General features: G+C 65.0%; 1 protein-coding gene across 3 annotated transcripts in view; it reads left to right on the top strand.

The window, feature by feature from the left end:
- RXRG (retinoid X receptor gamma) overlaps positions 1-19514 on the top strand; it is a 97871-nt gene extending 78357 nt beyond the window's left edge. For all 3 annotated transcript variants that reach the window (XM_045838637.1, XM_045838638.1, XM_045838636.1), the window contains exons 2-10: positions 9164-9411; positions 11323-11467; positions 12388-12567; positions 15152-15315; positions 15430-15559; positions 16039-16171; positions 16781-16872; positions 17899-18004; positions 19263-19514. In XM_045838637.1, coding sequence (XP_045694593.1) covers positions 9193-9411; positions 11323-11467; positions 12388-12567; positions 15152-15315; positions 15430-15559; positions 16039-16171; positions 16781-16872; positions 17899-18004; positions 19263-19410 — 1317 coding nt within the window. In that variant the 5' untranslated portion in view covers positions 9164-9192 and the 3' untranslated portion in view covers positions 19411-19514. The remainder of the gene's footprint in view (positions 1-9163; positions 9412-11322; positions 11468-12387; positions 12568-15151; positions 15316-15429; positions 15560-16038; positions 16172-16780; positions 16873-17898; positions 18005-19262) is intronic.
- Positions 19515-19952: the final 438 nt, after the last annotated feature.

Here is a 19952-nt window from a genome sequence, read left to right as displayed (position 1 = left end):
GAGACCCGCAGACTTGGCTGGTCTTGGTGCTGGCCCCGCTGTTCGGTTCGGTGGGGGGTGAGAGGCCACCTGGAAGGGGGGAGGCCGGTCCACAGAGGGGGGGGGAGGGGCGCGTCCAGGCCGGTCCCCGGTGCCGGTCCCCGGTCCCCGGGGGCGGCTTTGCCTGCTCGGTGCTGGGAGAGGAGAACGTCGTTTCCTTTCGTTGTGCAGCTGCTTGCTGTGCTGGCCTGGGCCAGGTAAGAGGGGCCCCGACTCTGAGGCTGATGCCAGGGCCCCGTGGGCCGGAGGTCTGTGGGGGGACCTGCCGTGGCGGCGGGACCACGGGGACAGGAGCACCTGGGGGCTGGAGATGGTGTCCCCTGCAGCCTCCCACCGCCTGCACCCCAGGGTGGCGGGGTGGCGGCCCTCCTGGACCCACTGGGGGCGTCTCCCCTGCCCCTTCGGCCGTCAGCAGGTGGAGCCTCAGGGGCCCCGGGGACGAGTGCGGGGACCACCAGGGGCCCAGCCTGGCCCCCGGGGGAAACACACCTGGGACTCGCGTCCAGGGCTGCGCTCACCCGCCAGCTGCCGGACCACCAGGGCCTCAGAGAGTAAGCCGCCGGTCGGATTGGCCGAAGGGTGGTGACCGGCTGGGCGGCAGTGGCCCCGCAAAGGGCCCCCTGTCCCCGCTCCGGCCCTGCCCTGGGACGAGGAGGAAACCCTCGCCCTCACTGCCAGGGCCCGGCTGTCCCAGCCGCTCGGGAAGAGCCCCGTTTGCCGGGACGAGCCAGCGGTCGCCTGTGGGAAGACGGCAGACACAGCCCATGGTCCCTGGTGCGGCCCTGTGCTGACCCTCAGGGTCCTGAGGCCTCAGGGAGAGGGGCTCCTTCTCGCGGCACCCCTGTGAGTTCTTGCGCAGCTCGGCTCACTCAAACCTCCAGGCAGCCCCTGCGTGGGCGCCGGGGCCGGCGTGATCGCGGCCGCCTGCAGGGGCAGGTGCGGGCTGTGCCGGGGCGGTCGGTGTCCGAGGCCCTGGAGCGGGAGGGGGCTCAGCCAAGGGTTGGAAGCACGCGGCGGGCTGCACAGCCCACTCCGCTGAGCTGCGTCTCGGGGCCTCTCTGCGCCTGGGCCTGGCTCTGGGTGCTGCAGGCGGCCCCCCTCCCAGGGCTCAGGAGCCCCGCAGCCCCAGCCCCGCCCCCTGCTGCAGACTCCCGGGCTGTCCTTCCAGGGGGAGAACAGGACAGCTGAGCTGTCGCTCCGGGGCCACGGCGAGCCTGGGAGAGTCATTGGTGCCTCCTTCTGGGGGCCTCCTGATTCGCAGAGCCCGACCCTGGCCATCAGGGGGACGGTCCTTTCCCCCCGAGAGTGGACCCAGGGGACCCTGGTCTGAGTTGGAGACGCTTGTGTGTGTGTGTGTGGGCAATACGACGGGGTGTGTGGGGTGTGGTAGATGCATGTGTGTGTGGTGTGGATGTGTGTGCATGGTGTGTGCGCGTGCATGCCAGAACACGGTTTTCTCTCTGCGCGCGTGTGGGTGGCCGAGGGGGGCCACCGTCCTGTGAGCGGTCAGGAGTGAGGGCTTCTGCAGGGAGGAGCAGTGATGCATGAGGTCTGGAAGGAGACGTTTAGTGTAAACTCTTTTCTGAAGTATTTGCAATCTGACCGAGGGAGAGAGCTCCCGCGCATGAGCCGCACAGCAAGTGGGGGAGAGGCCGTGGGCAGAGGGCCGAGGGCTGCCCGCCTCCCGCTGCCCCTCGCTCTGGAGCCGGCGGGTCCGCGGAGACTCAGCCAGCAGACCACGGGCTGGGACGTCCCGAGCTCCCTGAGGAGCCTGGTCGTTCTCCCTTTCAGTGGAAGCAGGGCACTCGGGGACCCAGGGGTGCGGTCTGTTCTCCGGGACGCCTGGGCCTGCGTGGCTCTCCCGGGACCAGCCGGTGTGGCGGTGCTCACAGAGCGGGAAGAGCCCCCCGTGTTTGCCAGGGACCGACGACGGGCCGGACCCTTTGCCAAGGCTGTGTGGCAGGTGCCACCGGCGCCCGTGATGGGGGCAGCTGTCCTCGGCCCCGCCCCCTTCACCAGGCAGTGTCCAGCCTCAGGGGCACTCTTGCTCCGCGCCCCTCCCGGCTCACTAGGGGGGCCCTCACGCTCTCCGCTCTCTCCAGCACAAGTTCCCGCAGCGAATGGAATGGATGAAACCCTGGGCGGGGGTCAGGGGACTGGCCCCTGGGCGTCCTAATCAACACAGGCCCGGGCTTTCCAGGTGGCCCCACTTTGTTCTAATGCGTGGGACCCCACGTCCCCTCCTGGGGCAGGGGTCGGCAGACTTTTCCTCTCAAGGGCGGGAGAGTAAACACCCTGGTCTTGGCCAGCGACGGGGCCGCTGCCTCGGTGCTCGGGTCTGTCCTAGCGGGAGAGCTGTGTCGTCACCGCGCAAAACCGTGTCCCCTCGGGCACGGGGCTCGCTGCCTGCGGGCAGGCTGCCAGCCCCCGGGGGTCCTTCTGGAGACGTGCATTCCCCTTGCTGGTTTTGCTCCGGTGCCCGATCCCCAGTGCTGGCTCTTCCTGCTTTTTCCTGCCCCGGAGCCGAATCTTCACAGCCAGACCGAGGGTCCTGCGGGTCACCTGGCCCCTCAGTCACAGAGGAGGACCCTCGGGAACAGGCGTGGCTTGCCCAGGACCGGTAGCTTTTTGTGGTCTTCACACTGCCCCCCCCTGCCCAGCGGAGGAAGGAGAGAGGGGTCTAAGCCAGAGAGCTTCCCCCCACCCTTAGGTAAAACAACTCTACCCACCCCAGCGGGGTCCCGGTTAACTGCATGCACGGTGTGGGGATTCCATAAAATACAGGCTGAGGATCATGAGCGCACAGGCAAGGCAGTTAGTTCCCTTCCCCGTTTCAGAACGGCCGGAGCGCCGGTAAGTTCAGCGGGAATGTCGCTGGCAGGTGTTTCCCAGGGGAGGTCGTCTGGTCGGAAAGTGTCGGGCTGTGTGCTCGGAGGGGCCGGCAAAGTGAGGCGAGCCAGACAGGGTTCTGCCTCAGTTCCCGAAAATTCCACTTTGAAAAGCCACCCCGCCCTCTCCGGAGACCTGGCGGGAAGAGAGCCGGGACCCGGGGTCTCCAACCCGTGACGGACGGGACACCCAGGCGGCTTTGTCTCAGGCTGGGGCTGAGCGGGGGCGAGGGAGACAGCACAAGCTTCAAGTTCAAGAGCAGCTCAGCCCCCAGAGGGGATTTCAGAATCTCACGTCTGAACGTAACATATGGAAAGGCTTGTGACCTTTCATTCCAAAAGCACTGGCAAGAAGGCAGAGCGGCGGCAGCGAACACGCCTAATAAATATGTGGGATGTTTCCCCCGCTCTGGGGCAGGTGCCGGTCAGTCCGTCCCCGTTCAGCTGCAGGGAGCTGCGAACTAGTTACAAAGTCTCCAGTCTGCAGCAGGGAGCTGCAAACTAGTTACAAAGTCTCCAGTCTGCAGCAGGGAGCTGCAAACTAGTTACGAAGTCTCCAGTCTGCAGCAGGGAGCTGCGAACTAGTTACAAAGTCTCCAGCCTGCAGGTTGTGTGGAGAGCAGGCACCTCTGGGAATGCTCCTTAGGGCTCAGGTTGGGTGAATGGGTCCGAGGTACGCAGGCCTGAACCTGAGGATGAATGCGGCTGAGTGTGTGACCCGACGGTAATGCTGGAGTGGACAGACGTTGGCCACTGTATAGAATTTTTAAATTTATTGACTTTAGAGACAGAAGGAGAGAGAGAAACACAGAGAGAGACAGAGGAGAGAGAGAGAATAGAGAGAGAAACATCAGTTTGCTGTCCCGCTTACTGATGCATTCACTGGTTGAGTCTTGTATGGGCCCTGACAGGGATCGAACCTGCAACCTTGGTGCATGGGGACAATGCACCTCTAACCACTTGGCTGCCCAGCCAAGGCCTCCTTCACTATTTTAGGATGAGGGCAGTCTTCAGGAGCCGGCCCGTGGTCAGAGGCTCCGGAGAGGACCTGTGGCTGCCGAGCGCAGGGAGACGGAAAGGGAGGGAGGTGTCGGATTCCGGAGCCGGCTGTGGGCACCGGTGGCGTCCGGGGACCCCAGGAACAAGGAGGGCGGCACCCTCAGCACACACCTGAAACACTCCCTGGCATTCATCTTGAAGGACCGACTGCTATGGGGCATATAGTTTTGAAATGGTTATAAGGGACAGGGCTGTTTCCTATGTGGGGACGCCCCTTGTCCGCCCATGCCTCTCACGTGTTAGGGACAGTGTCAAGGTTCCCATCAAGGTTCATAATTTGGTTCTGGGCGGGGGGCGGGGAGGGGTGCCAGCCAAAGGCTGTGAGTCGCACGCAGAAACGTGGCTGGACATTGTGCTGGCCTGGACTCAGCGTCCCGGCCCGCGGGCGTTCACAGCAGGCCCTGGGGAGGGCTCGCTTTAACCTTCTGGACCTGGCTCCTACCTTCGTGGGGACGGTTCCGGACTTACTGACCGCTCCGAGCTCGTCTGGAGTGTGAACGAAGTGACCGTGGCCACAGGACCGGGGCTCTCGTGGCAGGGACCCCCATCTCTGCCGTGCCCGGCACGGGCTTGGCGCGTAGTAAACGCCCAACAAATATTTTTTTTTACTGAACCAGATGATACGGAAAATAGCAGCATGGCGTTAGAAGGCGTCGTGGGCTTGGAAGGCAGTGGCACTCAGGGGGTGAAATGAGCTTGAACTTGGGAGCAGGAAGACCCAGGGTCTCTGCTTGGTGTGGCTTCGAGCAAATCGGCCGCCTCTCTGGAATTATTTTCTCTTCTATAAAACGAGGTGGTTCTTCAAGTCTCAAAAGTCTGCTTTCCAACCTAAAGCAGTATGGCCTTATTAATTTATGACGTAATTAACTTGGAAGGGTGATTAAATTGTCATAGTATGAACAGGTTTGTATTTGCTCATTCATCAAAAAATAAATAAAAATAAATCCCCAAAAGGTTGGTTAAGCAAATAAGATTGCAGAAGTGTTGAGCCTGTTTAAATTGCATCTGTTTTCAAGCAATTTAGAAAGCACGGTAGGAGCGTCATTAGCATATTAACGGGGTGTTAATTACAAAGGAGTCTTTTAGAGCAGATTTTATAAAATCCCCACTTAATAACCATTAGCTCTCGGTACTTGAAACACAAACTCTTCACGTGTGTTACTTAGAAGTAATAAAATTGTAATTTAAAAGTAATCTGCCAACTTGTCATGAATTTAGATGGATTTTTCTCTCAATTGATCCAGATGAGTGAGGTTTTGCTATAATTATATATAATGTTGGTGATAATGAGGCTGATTATCAATCTTTGCCTGCTTTTCACTCTCTCCATCATTCCAGGTTTCAGGGGAGGGGGAGGTGGGGAGGGGAGGGGAAGGGGGACCCCACCCTCTCTTCCCGGCACTGGGAGCTGTGGCCCCACCCCCACCCTGCACGGGCAGCCCGCCAGGCCTCCTTTGGGCAATCGGAGCTGCCCCTGTGGACTCTGAAAGGCTGGCCGCCTGGTGGTCAGTGCTGCACGCAGGGGTCGGCCCATCCGCCACTCTGCATCCTCCTGTTCCCGCCTGTGGCCTGGGGGTGGAGCTTGGGGCACAGGGAGGGTCTTCCTTCCTTCATGTCCCCATGGAGGGGCTCCCCTTGGAAGGGGCAGCCTGCACCTCCGCTGCCCGCACCCTGGGGCTCCTGTGTCTCGGGTCCTGGTGTCCTGGCTCTGCAGGCATGTCCTCAAGCACAGCTCTGTGGCCCGGCCAGCCCTCCCTGTCCAAGCTCGGGGCGGGGGGGGGGCTGTGCAGCTCAGACGTCCGTGTGAAAGTGCCCTTGGAAATGCAGAGAACCATCCGAACATTAAAAAACATTAAAAAGGCGGGTTGCAGCGCCCTGGCTCCTGCGGAAGACGGGGGGAGGGGGGCTGGGCTGAGTGGGGAGCCCTGAGGAGGGAGCCAAAGCTGGGAAGGAATTGTGGTGAGGGGCTGGGCCAGGACGGGGAGGGTGGTTGTCAGAAAGTGCCAGGTCAGAGTCCGGAGAGGGGCCCTGGTTGACTGGGAGAGGGAGGAGGGGAGCGGAAATCCAGTGGGGGGGGGGGTCAAGAGGGAGCAGCGGGAGTCAGCCCATTCTCCCCACGGGGGTGAGTGGGGGGGTGCTCTGCCTGCCGTGGGTCTTTGAAATGCATTTTCCCACTTGCCTATGGAGATTCACAAAAATTTAAAAGAACGCTTTTTCTAAATGAAAAATGTTTTATAGCGACTGTATATGTACCAAGAAAACTATAACTTAGAGGGTTTTTGCATATTTTAGAATCATTTGTTTCTTATTCTAACTTTCGCCAAGTTTGCAGCTTACACCTCACACAGCAGGGTATTTCAAGTCACGTAACGAGAGACTTCCCTCCTTGTTTCTAGGTTGTCAATGTATCAGGAAGAAACAACGAAATGTTGCACAGGCTTTTCCTAAAAAGCTCAACATGCTTTGTCCAGATTTCTGCTTCCCCCAAAGAAATCTTTTGCAGATTTAAAAAGAAGGGGCCGCCCAGACAGTCGGTTCCTGGCGGGGCTGGGATTAGAACCCGCACCTGCTGCTTTTCCCTGAGAGCCACACTCCAGCAGTATCGTTTGTCAGCATTCCCCCGTGAGCAGGCCATATAATTCTCTGTCCCCGAACGTTTGCGTTTGTCCGGGAGCGAGAGGAGTCCCAGCCTCACGTTTGTGGGTACGAAACGCGACCATGTACCTAAGGAGTTTAGAGCCGTGTCCGGTGCACGGTGATCGCTCGCCGAACGTTAGCTGCTGCTGTGGCTCGGGGAGGAGGTGACAGGACAGGGCCTTCAGGTGGCAGGGCCCCGCCGACCTCGCGGAGCGGCCTGTCTGCGTGTTGCAGGGCGAGGCTGCGGGGGTTCCCCGAGCGCCTGAGCACAGGCGGGGTGTGAGGATAGCTGTGGTCCTCCGGCTTGGGCACCACGTCCCTCCAGGGCCGGAAAGGTGGCGCCCCCTGTGGGCGTTTCCCTCTGTCCCCTTCCCCTGGGTGGGCACGAAACATCCCGAGCAAGGTTGCTAATGGGACAGCAAACTCTCTGCCCGGGCGCCACCGCTAAGGCCATTTGCTCCCGCCCAGCCAATCAGAAAGGCCCATGCGTGGCATTTTGTTTTCATTGGCTGAGGACGACGTTGCTAAGCAACTCCCTCACCTTGGTTAGAATTCTGTAGTTGGAAGAGCCCAGCTCCTCTTTCTCAACAAGTGCCTCTTCAGCACACACACACAACTCCTTATTCGGAGATTTCGGAGGTTTGCATTTGGTTCAACACCAGAGACATAGATTTCTCAGGCAAATAGTTTCTATGGGCGAACTCTGTCTACGGTTACTTACATTAATGAGCAACAGTAAAAAAAAAAAAAAAGGCGCCCACGCCTGGATTAGTCAGCAGATGCTCTTTGCGCATCCCGTGGTGCAGCCGGGGGAGGGGGTTGGAACCCGGTGACGGCCAGTGGGGCAGCGGGCGTTCAGAATGCACATCGGCGTGGAGGACCCCTGGGTGTCGTTCCGGACCATGAGGAGCCCCGGGGGCCTTGGGGGAGCGGGGGTGGCTGGGACGAGGCAGGGGCTCTCGGGGCCAGAGCTGCGACTACTTCCTAAGCGATTCAGAGAGGTCAATGCTATGAACGTGCTGTGTCCCCACCCCTGCCTGTGTCAGCAGTGGCCACCCATCATGGAGCTTCTGCCGGCGGCCTGGCCCGGCCGAATCCTTAGGCCCACGGTCTGCCACGGAGTCCAGGCCAGCCACGGCCCCTGTCCTGCACCGTCCCAGTCTAGAGAGATCCTGGCTGCTACCCCCGGGCCAGAGGCCGCGAGTACCTCCATTGGTGGACATGGGATCTGTGGTTGGAGGTTCAAATCCAGCCTGCGGCATCTGGCTTCACAGCCTTGTCTTCCCGTGGACTGGCCTCCCGCCGCCCCGGTGCCCCGAAGCCCTCGGGGACTTCAGACGCCACGGTGGCGGAGGCCCCCTGCAGAGTCTCGGCGGCTGTGGTTCCTGGCGACCCTCTGAGAGCCGGAAAGCCTGACAAGGCCCAGTCACAACTGGGCTCCTGGATCGGACCCCGACGATCCCAGACCGCCACTCGCACCTGCTTCTTGTAGATGCCACCAGCCTGTCCTCTCTGTGTTCACGACACGGGGGCGGGGGGAGCCTTCCTGGGGGGCGGGGGGGGCCCAGGAGCGTGGAAGAGTCACGAGGGAAAGCCCACCAGCCCTCCCCCATCAGAGAGGGCTAGTTTCCTAAAGCGTGCGTCTGACGAGGAGCGTCCCACTGTGCGGGTGCAGAGCGGTGCACTTCCTGGGCGGCCGGCGGTGGGCCCGAGGGGGGAGAGGGCAGGTGCCCGGGAGCAGCGAGGCCGAGGGGCTGCCGAGGCTCGTGGAACCAAACCGCGGACCAGAGGCAGCAGCAGAGAAAACCTTGACCTCGGGTCTGCGCCAGAAACCAGGGTTCGGGCAAACGTACGGTACCTTCAGGTCCTGGCCATGGTGGCTCCCACGTGGCCGTGAAAACAGGAGGGCGAGCGGGAGGCTGGCGCCGCCGTCCCGGTCGGGCGAGCCCCGGTGTCTGCCCGTGGGAGCGGAAAACTGAACTTGGAGACGGGACGGATCGGTGGTGGCCCTGGAGGGGGCGGCGGGAGAGCTGTGTGCTCTCGGGCTCTGCGTCCCAGCCCCTGGGACAGGCCCTGGCACCTCCGTGGGTGCTCGCTGCGGCCACAACGCCTGCGTGGGTGTCCGATGCGCAGGCTCAGCCTGTTGTCACGGCGGCAGCATGGCTCTGAGGCCGGGGACTCCGGAGCGGCCTGCCTACCTGCTGCCTTCCCCTGACGCCTGGGGGTTGGTGGTGGCTCGTGTTCCCTGGCCCGGGCCCCAGTGGCCCAGGCCTGGGCACCCGTGGGCAGGCCCCGTGGCCCTGGCTGACCTGCCCCTGATGGTGGTTGCAGGTGGGGCCCGGAGAGCCAGCACGTCAGCGAGCGCGGTTGCTCCGGGCAGCCCTCCCCCGTCCCTGCTCTTCGCCGGCCTTCGTGCTACCAGCTCCCCAAGGGGGCGAGTGCCTGGTTCACCGAGGGCAGGGCCGGGCCCAGGAGGCGAACCCCACAGGGCCAGTCGGCCCTCCCCAGCCCCCTCCACCACCCACACTTTCTCCCCACAGGTGCCCCCAGCCACTCTGGCTCCCCGTCCATGAGCCCGTCGGCAGCCCTGCCCAGCGGGAAGCCCATGGAGAGCCACCCCAGCTACACGGACACCCCCGGGAGCGCTCCTCGGACGCTGAGCGCGGTGGGGACCCCCCTGGCGGCCCTGGGCTCTCCCTACCGCGTCATCACGTCGGCCATGGGCCCGCCCTCGGGCGCGCTGGCGGCCCCTCCCGGGGTCAACCTGGTGGCCCCGCCCAGCTCTCAGGTAGGTGCCCTCTCCCCCCACCACGGTCAGCAGCCCCTCCCCTCCTGCCCAAGCTGGTGGACTCACGTCCTTCGTGTCAGTGGGTTCCCGGGGACAGGTGAGGAGGGAGAGGGTGTGGAGGCTCTGAGACATGGTAACGGTTTGCAGAGGGAGTCCGACCACCCAGACGCCAGTGCGTGAGGCCCTCGGGCTGCACGCTCCCCGAGACCCTGCCCTGGGCCCGGGCCGAGCTCTGAGTCAGGTGGCCAAGGTCTGTGCCGTCGCGGCAGTGACCGTGACGCCGGCACACCACACGAAAGCCGAACGGACGAACGGCGGAGTTGCAGACAGCAGCTGCTCTCTCTCCAGAGCAAGTCCACAGGGTGGGCGTGGACGGAGACAGGGCCGTGGGCGGGGCGTGGGCACGCGCCGGTCCCCACCGCTGCTCCCCACCGCTGGCGTGGGCTTTCCTCGCGCTGCTGCCCGAGGCGGAGAGTGGAGGCCTCGGTCCCCCGCCCACACCCTCCGGTGGCGGCCTGTCGGCTCCCGGCCCCCACCCGCTGTCCCCGGCCAGGCAGCCGGCCCGGCGCGGTCACCGAGGCTGCCTTTTTTTCTGCCTGCTCACGGCAGCCCCGCCCACCCCTGTGTTCGGTGAACACTGGCTCGGTGACTTGAAAAGCCACCAAACGTAGAAGGAACCTCGCTCAGTGAGGCTCTGTCGTGTTTTACGCTTTACCGATCGCTCCTTCCGTCCCAGCTGTGGTTCTGTGCGAGCGGTGCGGTCACTTGATTAGGTGACAGGGACTCACAGTTCACAGGGGCCGTGCAGAAGTCGGGGGCCTCCCGTCGACCCCCACATCGTCACCAGCTGCCTCCTCGGGCCACTTAATCGCCCCGCACCCCCTTCACCTGAGTTTTCTCGTGCGTGTTGTCGATGTTGGTGCCCGTCCTGGGTCCTCGATGACACTGCGCAGTCTCGAGGGACGAGAGACGGGTCTCCCTCACCTGGCCGGGGCGCCTGCTCCCTCGGGTCCAGGTATTGCTGCAGCTGGGAACCTGCTAGCCCGTCTTCCTGGGCGAGCACGAAACCCTCGGCAGCGGCTTCTTCCCCGGGGGACACGGGTGGGTGGCGGGGGCTGACGCCCACAGGGGTGCACTCGGGGAGCAGAGGGGGTGCCCGGAAGGGTCACAGGCTCGGACGCTCACACCGCCGGCTCCCCAGCTCCGGCCAGGCCCCGACGGGCCCCGGGAAGACAGAGGCGACCGTCTCCGGCTCCTTGGACTTTGTGCTTCCCTGGGAAGATCACCGGTTCCTTCCAAAACGCGGCCGGGGCGCTCTCCCCGCTTCTCACGCGCTTGGGCAGTTGGCTCCGCCTCCTCGGCGGCCGGTGAAATGCTCTCTTCTCTCCCGTTGCACCCACCGGGGGCTCCGGGGGACCGGCCTGTGTCCGGCCGGCTCAGGGGTGTCTGCCTGCCGACCGGATGAGCGGATGTGCGAGTTTCCTCGGCTCCCTTGGGGTCCGCCTCCTGCCCGAGGGCCGTGGCCCCTCCCGGAGCGACCTCAGCCCCCAACACGACATTGAAACTCGGGCCGTGGCCTCCTGCCGGGTGCGCCAGGCTGTGCGGGTTTCTAGCTCCGACGGGAGGGACACGTGAGTCCCAGGAGCCGAAGCACAGAGGCCGGGGTGCTGTGACTGCCGGGCTGGGCCGGGCCCGGCCCCCCGCAGGGCTCAGACCTCCCGTCCCTGCTTTTTCCTCCCCCCAGTTCCTATCGTGGCCACACGTTTCTCAGACACTCTCTGCTCGGAAACTACTTCTCGCAGCGGAGCTCGCGTTCCCTCGAGGACGCCCTGGTGGCTTTCGGCCTCGGCCCTGGGGGCCGGGGCTGCCTGCGCAGCTCTGGGCGTCATCGCCTCCCGTCCCCTCTTGCAGCTCAACGTGGTCAGCAGCGCCGGCCTCTCCGGAGACGTCAAGCCCCTGCCGGGGCTCCCGGGGGTCGGCAACCTGAGCTACCCGTCCACCAGCCCGGGGTCCCTGGTGAAGCACATCTGTGCCATCTGCGGGGACCGGTCCTCAGGTACGCGCGGAGGCCCCGCCCCGCCGCCCCGGGCGCGGGCGGCCCGCGGGAGTTTCGGCCGCCCGGCCCCTCCGTTGCTCGGTTCCCGATGGACGGACCGGGGCCCGTTCGGATGGGCCAGCTGGGGCCCCGGCTGCGAGTCCTGATGAACCGAAAGCCGGACCTCGGGGTTGAGGGTTGGACTGATAGGGAACCTCTCCGAAGCCCCTCCCTCCGGAGTCGCCGCGTGGGGTGTGTACCTGGGACAGAGACGCTGTTCTGATTGGCTGGTGGTCACAAGATACACTTTCTCTAATCACAGAAAAGATGTTCTCTGAGCCGGTGGCTCAGTGGGCCCGAGTGTCGTCCCGTACCCCAGAAAAGTCACAGGTTCGATTCCCAGTTAGGGCACATACCCAGGCTGTGGGTTCAATCCCCAGCTGAGGTGCAAATGGGAGACAACCAACCGATATTTCCCTCTCTCCCCCTTTTTCTTGCTCTAAAACTAATAAAAACACAGCCTCGGGGGATGATTTAAAAAAAACGATGATTTTTATAATTCTGAAAATAATGTCCCAATTTATGGAAAATTTTGAAGAACTAGAAAAGCACCAGAGAAACTAAAGAAAGCTGTCTCTGCTGTCCCGGGAAAGACGCACCCCCTTCCTATTCTGGCAGGCTTGTCTCTAGCGCCCCAGGGTTCTAGCTGTTTCCAGGGGCAGACACGAGTGTTTTCGCCGATTCCATCTTCTTTGAGCCTCTTCCCCTTGTGCGGGGCCCGTCTGGGCGTGAAGGACTCGGGCGCCGGCTGGGGCGCTGGGCTGGTGCCGCTTTCTGCCCCGGTGACTCTCGGGGGGGTGGGTGGGGGAAGTTCCCGTGGGAGGGGGTGGTGCCACCGCGCCCTGAGCGCCCGGCCCCGCCCCCGGCCCCGCCCCCTGCAGGCAAGCACTACGGCGTGTACAGCTGCGAGGGCTGCAAGGGCTTCTTCAAGCGGACCATCCGCAAGGACCTGCTGTACACCTGCCGGGACAGCAAGGGCTGCCTCATCGACAAGCGCCAGCGCAACCGCTGCCAGTACTGCCGCTACCAGAAGTGCCTGGTCATGGGCATGAAGCGCGAAGGTAGGCGGAGCCTGCGGGCCCGGGCTCCGGGGGCGGCGGCTGGGAGGGGACTTCGCGGACGGCGGTTTCTCGAGCACTGTGATCACTCGTGTCACCACAGCAAAGGGTCAGTGGCGGCTTCCGTCTCCGCATCCGCCCTGGAGGAGGGGCCCCATAGGGCCCCTTCAGGTGGTCAGACTGCAAGTCTGAGAGCCCGGGGGCCTGGAGCCCCCCTGCACGCCCCCCATGCAGACACTGCAGACTGACCCTGGTGCGGCCGACGTCTCCCTCCGGGGAAGCCCCCGGATCCCAGGGCCTGGGCTCCCGTGAGCCTGGCCGGCTGCGGGTCCCCTGCGACGGTGTGCGTGCGTCGTGGTCTCGGGGTGGGCGGCCTTAGGGTTCCGCAGCCTTGGCCGTCCATGTCTGCAGAGAGACAACCCTGGTGCCCTGGCGCACCCTAAGATCTTCCTGGGTACGGGGTGGGGGTGGGGGTCAGCTGCCCTGTGGCAGAGCGAGGAAAACCGTCGAAGGTGCTTCCTGTTCCTTCCTAAGACGGAAAAGCCTTTCCGCCCAACCCCACGGAGCAGCTGAAGGGCAGCAAGGTGACCGGGGAGCTCCGCCAGGTTCCTTGTGTCCATGGCAACTCCCCCTCCACAGGCTCCCCGGGGAGGGGGAGCCTCGGACCTGCTCTGTCCGTCCGTCCGTCCGGGGGCTGCTGGGCCCTGCTGGGCCCTGCGGGGCTGGGCTGTGCGGGGAGAGGGGCTCACTGACGGGGGACGGAGGACAGCCTGTGAGCCCTGGGGACAGGGGAGGCTGCCCTGGAGACCAGTGACGTCCCTGGAAGCTTAGTGTGTCCCGGGGGGGGGGGGAGTATCCTTCGGAACCTGGTGGGCCCCACCCTAACCATGTGGCCGCTGAGGACACGGGCTCACAGGGGGGTTTTCTGAGGCCCCCCATGACAGGGACCAGGTCTTCGTCGACCCGAGTGGAGCCCACCGAGGGCCTGCTCCCCGCCCAGTTCGCAGCTGGGCCCGGGCGGACGGCCCCCCTGACATCGAGGGACCCAAACCCGGGCTCTGGTTACCTGCCTGCCCCGCCTGCTCGTCACACCACATGCCCCGGCTCGGGAAACGCCGTCTTCCCGCGGGACTCCCCTCCTCCTCTGCCGCGCCTCCCACCGTGGGCGGGGTCGCCCCCGCTCCCTCGGAGTGGTCTGGAATCTCTCTGTCCTCACCGCGCTGTCCGCCTTCACCGCGGTCCCGGCCCCTGGTGCTGTCTTGCCTCCGCCTCTGCCTTCCCACGTCGCGTCGTCGTGACAGCGCGGCCGGAGAGCAGCCGGAGCAAGAGGGTCAGGTCCACCCTCCTCCCTGCAGACCCTCGGGGGCCTCCTGCCGGGGACCCTCCGGGGCGGAACCGTGAGGGGGAGTGAGCCGGCGGCGCGGTCCTCTCTCCCCCCGGACGGGGCTCCCGCCACCGTGACGGCCAGCGCACCGGATCGGTGACCCCGCCCGTCGGCGAGAGAGAGCCAGGGTGTCCGCAGGGCCGTCTCCCCCGGACAGAGGAGAGAAGTCTCAGGTCCACCCGGGAAAACCACGCTTTCGTCGCCGAAGACTGCTCTGAAGCAACAAACGACTTCTCTCCTTTTCATCCCATGGCACACATGCACTGATTACTAAGATTCTGCACCCACCGAAGTGTATATATATTCTTTGCCAATCTGACTTAAAAAATAGGCATAATTCTGGTCCATTCACGCCGGACTTGTGGTTTTTGGACTACCGTTTCCTGAGTCTTGGGATTTAAAAAAATGTGCTGATGCCGATCCCACCCTTGCTCTGGGAACAGGCAGGTGGGGGCCCTGGCTGTCCGGGGGATGGAGAGTAACGCAGGGGCGCTGTCCTCACAGCGGGGGGGGGACACGGGCCGGGCGGGGTCCTCCTGACCTCCTGGACGGCGCTGGGGGCCGCGCTGGGCCTGGGTGGGGACGGTCAGTGTGGGGGGGCTGAGGTCATCCCAGCCCCCGGGGTGGGGGCCCACGCTCCCTTCCCGCCCCCGAATCAGCCGTGGGGGCCGCAGTGTCACGGGACTTTCCTCCATCCCTTTGCCTATGCGACCCCCATGCGGCCCTGACAAGCTGGAGCCGGTGACGCTTGTCTGGGCGGCTGCGCTGGGGGCAGAGCTAATGGGACTGGAACGCCAAGGACCGCGTGTGGGGCCAGATAGGGGGGCGGGGGCGGGGCAGCGTGCCTGCCCCTGAGGCCCCGCCTGCCCGCAGTTCACTGCAGGGGCAGCTGGAGGTCGCGTGGGGGCCGAGGGGGGCAGGGGGGAGTGCTGATGGGCAGAGGGGATGCCCACTCCCCGGGGCTGTGAGCGCCGTGAGCTGGGGAGGGTGTGCGCCCGGCCCCCGCCGTCCCACACCGGCGGTGTAAGCCCAAGCTCTGCCGTCTCCGCGTCCCTGTGCGTACCACGACCGCCCGACTCAGCACCGAGGTGACACCCGCGTCACACACACGCACACACACGCACACACACGAGGAGGCTGGGCGGGGGCCCGCTTCCCGCTGCTGTCCGGTGCGGTGACGTCTCCGTGTCCTCCGCCCGCCAGCCGTGCAGGAGGAGAGGCAGCGGGGCCGGGAGCGGGCGGAGAGCGAGGCCGAGGGGGCCGGCGGCGCTGGCCACGAGGACATGCCCGTGGAGCGCATTCTGGAGGCTGAGCTCGCGGTGGAGCCGAAGACGGAGGCCTATGGGGACGGGAGCATGGAGAACTCAGTAGGTGGTCCGGGCTTCTGCCCAGCTCCCCCCTCCCGGGTGCGGCTGGAGTGGGGGTGGGGGGCGGGGAGCGAGAGTCCTGGAACCCGCCCCCGGCGCTCCGTCCCTCTGCAGACCAGCGACCCGGTCACCAACATCTGCCACGCGGCCGACAAGCAGCTGTTCACCCTGGTCGAGTGGGCCAAGCGCATCCCGCACTTCTCGGACCTCACCCTGGAGGACCAGGTCATCCTGCTGCGCGCAGGTAAAGGCCCTCGCGGGGGTGCCGTGCTTCTGGGGGCGCGCCTGGGGCTGCCGCTCTGCAGTGCCCCCTGGGGCCCGAAAACCAGTCCAAGGGGCCGTGGTCCGCCCCAGCTGTGCGCCGCGCGCTGACGAGGTAAGTCTCCCAGTTGCTCGCGTCTGTGCTGCCTGTAGGCTCTTACGTTTGGAGACCTGCCACGTGTTCAATCCCTGTGTGTTGATTGACGGGGGCATAGCGTGGTTGTCGTCGAGCCGCCCTCTGGGCCGCGCTGGAGAGACAGCGGGGGGCCCCAGAGCTCCCACAGGGGCCCCAGGCCCACCCTCTGTTTCCGCACTCATCGGTGCTGACGCCCAGAACTAGCCTTCAGCCTCCCCGGACTTGTGGCCCTGCCTGTGTTCCGTGGGGCTGTGCCGCGGGGTGGATGATGGTCGGTGAAGTGAGATGGCAGCCGGGTCCCCTCAAGGCCCCTCTGGTCCTCGCAGGCTGGAACGAGCTCCTGATCGCCTCCTTCTCCCACCGCTCCGTGTCCGTGCAGGACGGCATCCTCCTGGCCACCGGCCTGCACGTGCACCGCAGCAGCGCCCACAGCGCCGGCGTGGGCTCCATCTTCGACAGGTGTCCCTTCTGCCCCCAGCACGCCTGTGTGTGCATGTGCATGTGGGTACATGTGTGTGGGTGCATGTGCACATGTGTGCATGTGGGTGCGCGCACGTGGGTGCATGTGTGTGATGGTGCATGTGCTGGTGCATGCACGTGGGTACGTGTGTGTGCGTGTGCACGTGGGTACATGCACGTGGGTGCATGTGCACGTGTGCATGCACACGGGTGCATGTGCGCACATGCATGTGCTGGTGCATGCATGTGGGTGCACGCGTGTGCTGGTGCGTGTGTGCGTGCATGTGCTGGTGCATGCATGTGTGTGCATGCATGTGGGTGCACGTGCATGCATGTGTGTGCGAGGACCAGCCCCCAGAGGCCACCGGCTTCCCGCCAGGTTCCCTCAGACTTGGCCGATGGCCGTCCCTGCCTTCGCGTGGCTTTGTGTTTCAGTGTCTGTCCCTCCAGTTACCTGGTGACGCCCCGAGGTCGGGGCTGCAGCTCACCCCTCTCTGTGCCCCCCGTACCTGGTGCACCGGCTGGAAATGGGGTGGGCACCTGAGAAGTGCTGGTCGCGCTCACTTCCTCACCTGGGCTTCTCACGGCCTCTCCCTGTCTCCCGTGCAGAGTCCTGACCGAGCTGGTCTCCAAGATGAAAGACATGCAGATGGACAAGTCGGAGCTGGGCTGCCTGCGGGCCATCGTGCTGTTTAACCCAGGTGACGGTGCGGCCCTCGGCCCCTGTGCACGGCGGCCCCAGCGCGCCGACGTCCTCCGGGCCTCCAGCTCAGCCGAGACAGGAGACCGGGGCCGGGACACTGTCCTTGGGGAGGGCGGAGGGTCAGCCCCGCACTGCTGCCCCTCCCAGTGCCATCTTGACAAGTCCTGAGTGTGCGTGCATGTGGGTGTTTGGGGGCCACTGGGGAGACCAGTGGAGGACTGAGGACCGAGGGGGTCAAAGGTGGTCAGATGCTGCAGGGACTGCTGGGCAAACCCGGGGGTTTTGCCGATGGATGAGACGTAGGTGCGCCCACGTGGAAGGACAGGTGGTAAATGTTAGCACGACTCTCGGGGCTGCTGTGTCGTTTCCCTGCACGGCTGGGGAAAAGGACCCCCCCGTTTCTTGAGGGGGGGCCATCGGGGCTGCTAGGGACCAGGACTCTGTGTTTGGATGTCACGTCACCGTCTGAGCTGGCGGGGAGACTTCCGGGACTAGTGTCCGGGAGGCCATGGTCCCTGTGAGCGTGCAGCTCAGAGGACGGGACCCGAGATGTGCGGGGAGGGCTGGGTGCCAGGTGTGAGCGAGCCCCACCCCCGGGCGTGGGGCAAGGCTGGTGGGGAGCGGATGGGGGGGGGTGGGGAAGGAAGATTCAGACGGGACTTGAGAAGGGGCAGTGAGGGAGGGGCCAGAGGGCCGGCCGGTGGGCCCTGCAGGCCAGCAAGGAGAACCCCCCAGCGGGGTGGGCAGCCCCGCCCGCTGCGCCGTGGTTGGTGGATGAGCCCTGTGAACCACGCAGCCACCTGGGCGCCTGCCTCAGCCCCTGGCGCGGGTGAGAGAGAACGCTCCTCCCGGGAGTCAGCGGCAGGAGTTTGGGGGTCGACGGGGTGCGAGGGCTGTGTGTTTCCCGGCTGCTCCCCGACCAGCCTGTGTCCGGGAGCTCCCGGGGCGGGGCAGCTGGCGTGGGTGGGTGGGGGCGGCCTCTGTGGACGGCGCCCCCGGAGCTGAAATCGGCCGTGCTTTCCAGACGCCAAGGGTCTGTCCAACCCCGCGGAGGTGGAGTCGCTGCGGGAGAAGGTCTACGCCACGCTCGAGGCCTACACCAAGCAGAAGTACCCGGAGCAGCCGGGCAGGTGAGGCGGCCGCCACCGTCCCGACCGCGGCCAAGTGGGCCCTACTGCCCACGACGAGCCGAAGGCCTTGGCCCGGGGGAAGCGGGGGTCTCGCGTCTCCCGTCCGTCACGCACCGTGGTGTCCCCTCTTCCTCCCTGAGCCCTCTGAGGGCGGGACGCTGAAAAACGCCACACGGCCGTTTTCAGAGACGCCGTAGCATTTCCCAGGGCGGGCGGGCCCTGCCCTGTTCAGCCCTGGCCCTGGTGGCCCCGAGCTGGTTTCCAGCGGCTGTCATTTGACAAACTCTGGAACCCACCTGTGTTCCCTTGAGGGGGCTGCCTGGCCCCCGGCAGAGCCTGGGAGCTCAGTGAGGGGGGGCAGAGGCCGAGGCCCTGGTGTCCCTGGGTGCGGACCCAAGGTGACCACCCTGAGGCTGAGCGGCTGCGTCAGGCAGGTGGCGCGTGGGGCGAGGCCACTTCTGGGTGGTGGCGTGCTGCCACCCTGTGGACACTCTTCAGAATGCATGCCACGGGCTGAGCTCCGCTTTCTGGCCGGCTCAGGAGGGTGCGGCCGGTCCCCTCACCCACAGCAGGCCTCTCCAAAGCCCGCCGCCCCCCTGCTCCCTACCCGTGAGCGAGCGAGGACAGCCTCGGCCGAGTCCCGGGGCTGTGACTGTGCGTGAGCCCCCCTCTCAGCTCCGAAACCCAGCCCAGACGGCAAGGAGCCACAGAACCGCACACTCAGCAGTTCACAGAGAATAAACCCGACATTTTTAGAGTGAAAACATATTCTCACAGTTAGTCTGACTCCGCGCTTCATAGGGAAGCTGCTCCCTTTGCCGAATTCCATGAAACCCTCTCACGGAGGAGCCTCGCCTGGGGGCTCGCTTCCTGTCCCTTCCCCCGCCGCCGCCCCTCCGTGTCCGGCTGGGGCCGATCTGCCTTTCTTATATCGCCGCCGCGTGTCCCGGCGGCGTGAGGGTAGGGACAGACGCGTCTTCAGGGAGTGCCAAAATTCCCACGTCAGCCTGTGTCCTGGGAAGCTTCCCTAGAGGTCTCGGGGTCTGACCGCCGCCTCCGGGGAGACGGCCCCAGCCCGAGTCTGACACCCCCGGGGTGGGGGAGATTCTCTGGCTCCCTCGCCCCCTCGGGGCGCCCTCCTCCACACAGAAGGTCCAGAGAGCGGACCCCACCCCAGTCACTGCCCCTGCCCCGGTGGCCACGCGTGTCCGCTGGCGTCCTGACCCCTGACCTGCGTCCCGGGGGGCCCCGCCCGCAGGTTCGCCAAGCTGCTGCTGCGGCTGCCCGCCCTGCGCTCCATCGGCTTGAAGTGCCTGGAGCACCTGTTCTTCTTCAAGCTCATCGGGGACACGCCCATCGACACCTTCCTCATGGAGATGCTGGAGGCCCCGCTCCAGGTCACCTGAGCCGCCCCGGGCAGGTGTGTGTGGCCCCGCCCTGCCCACGGTCCTCCCCGTCCCCTCCCTGTCCCCACAGCGTGACGCTTCTAATAAAGACACCTTTCTACGGCCTCGGCTTTCCTGAGTGGGGTTCTGCGTGGGTGTTAGGGGCCGCCCTTCTGCGCTGGCCCAGGGGCCGGGGACCTTTCTGGAAGTGCTTGGGGAAACTGGCCCGGCCTCTGTGCATGTGACAGGTTTACGTGACGTTTCCCTCTCCGAGGAAGCAAAGGAACGGATAATAAAATAACATGCCGGCTCTCGGCAGTGCCGGAGCTGGTGTGTCAGAGGGGGGCGGGCAGGCGGGGGGGGTTGGGGGTGCGCACCGGGGCCGGGGTCCTCAGGCGGCCCCTGGACAGGCGGGGAAGAAACCCTGTGTTTCAGAGTCGGCTTGTCTTGTTGGTTCTGTTTTTCCCTCCTGAGAGTGATGAGCAGAAGGAGCCTCGTCCTGGCCCGGGGGTGGGGCGGGCATGGAGGGTTGAGGGAGAAGCCGGGGAAGAGTCGTGGGTCCT

The sequence above is a fragment of the Phyllostomus hastatus genome, unplaced genomic scaffold (assembly GCF_019186645.2).
Source record: "Phyllostomus hastatus isolate PE091 unplaced genomic scaffold, TTU_PhHast_1.1 phas_contig_283, whole genome shotgun sequence".
Lineage (NCBI taxonomy): Eukaryota > Metazoa > Chordata > Mammalia > Chiroptera > Phyllostomidae > Phyllostomus > Phyllostomus hastatus.
This window is presented reverse-complemented; position numbering and strand designations above follow the sequence as displayed.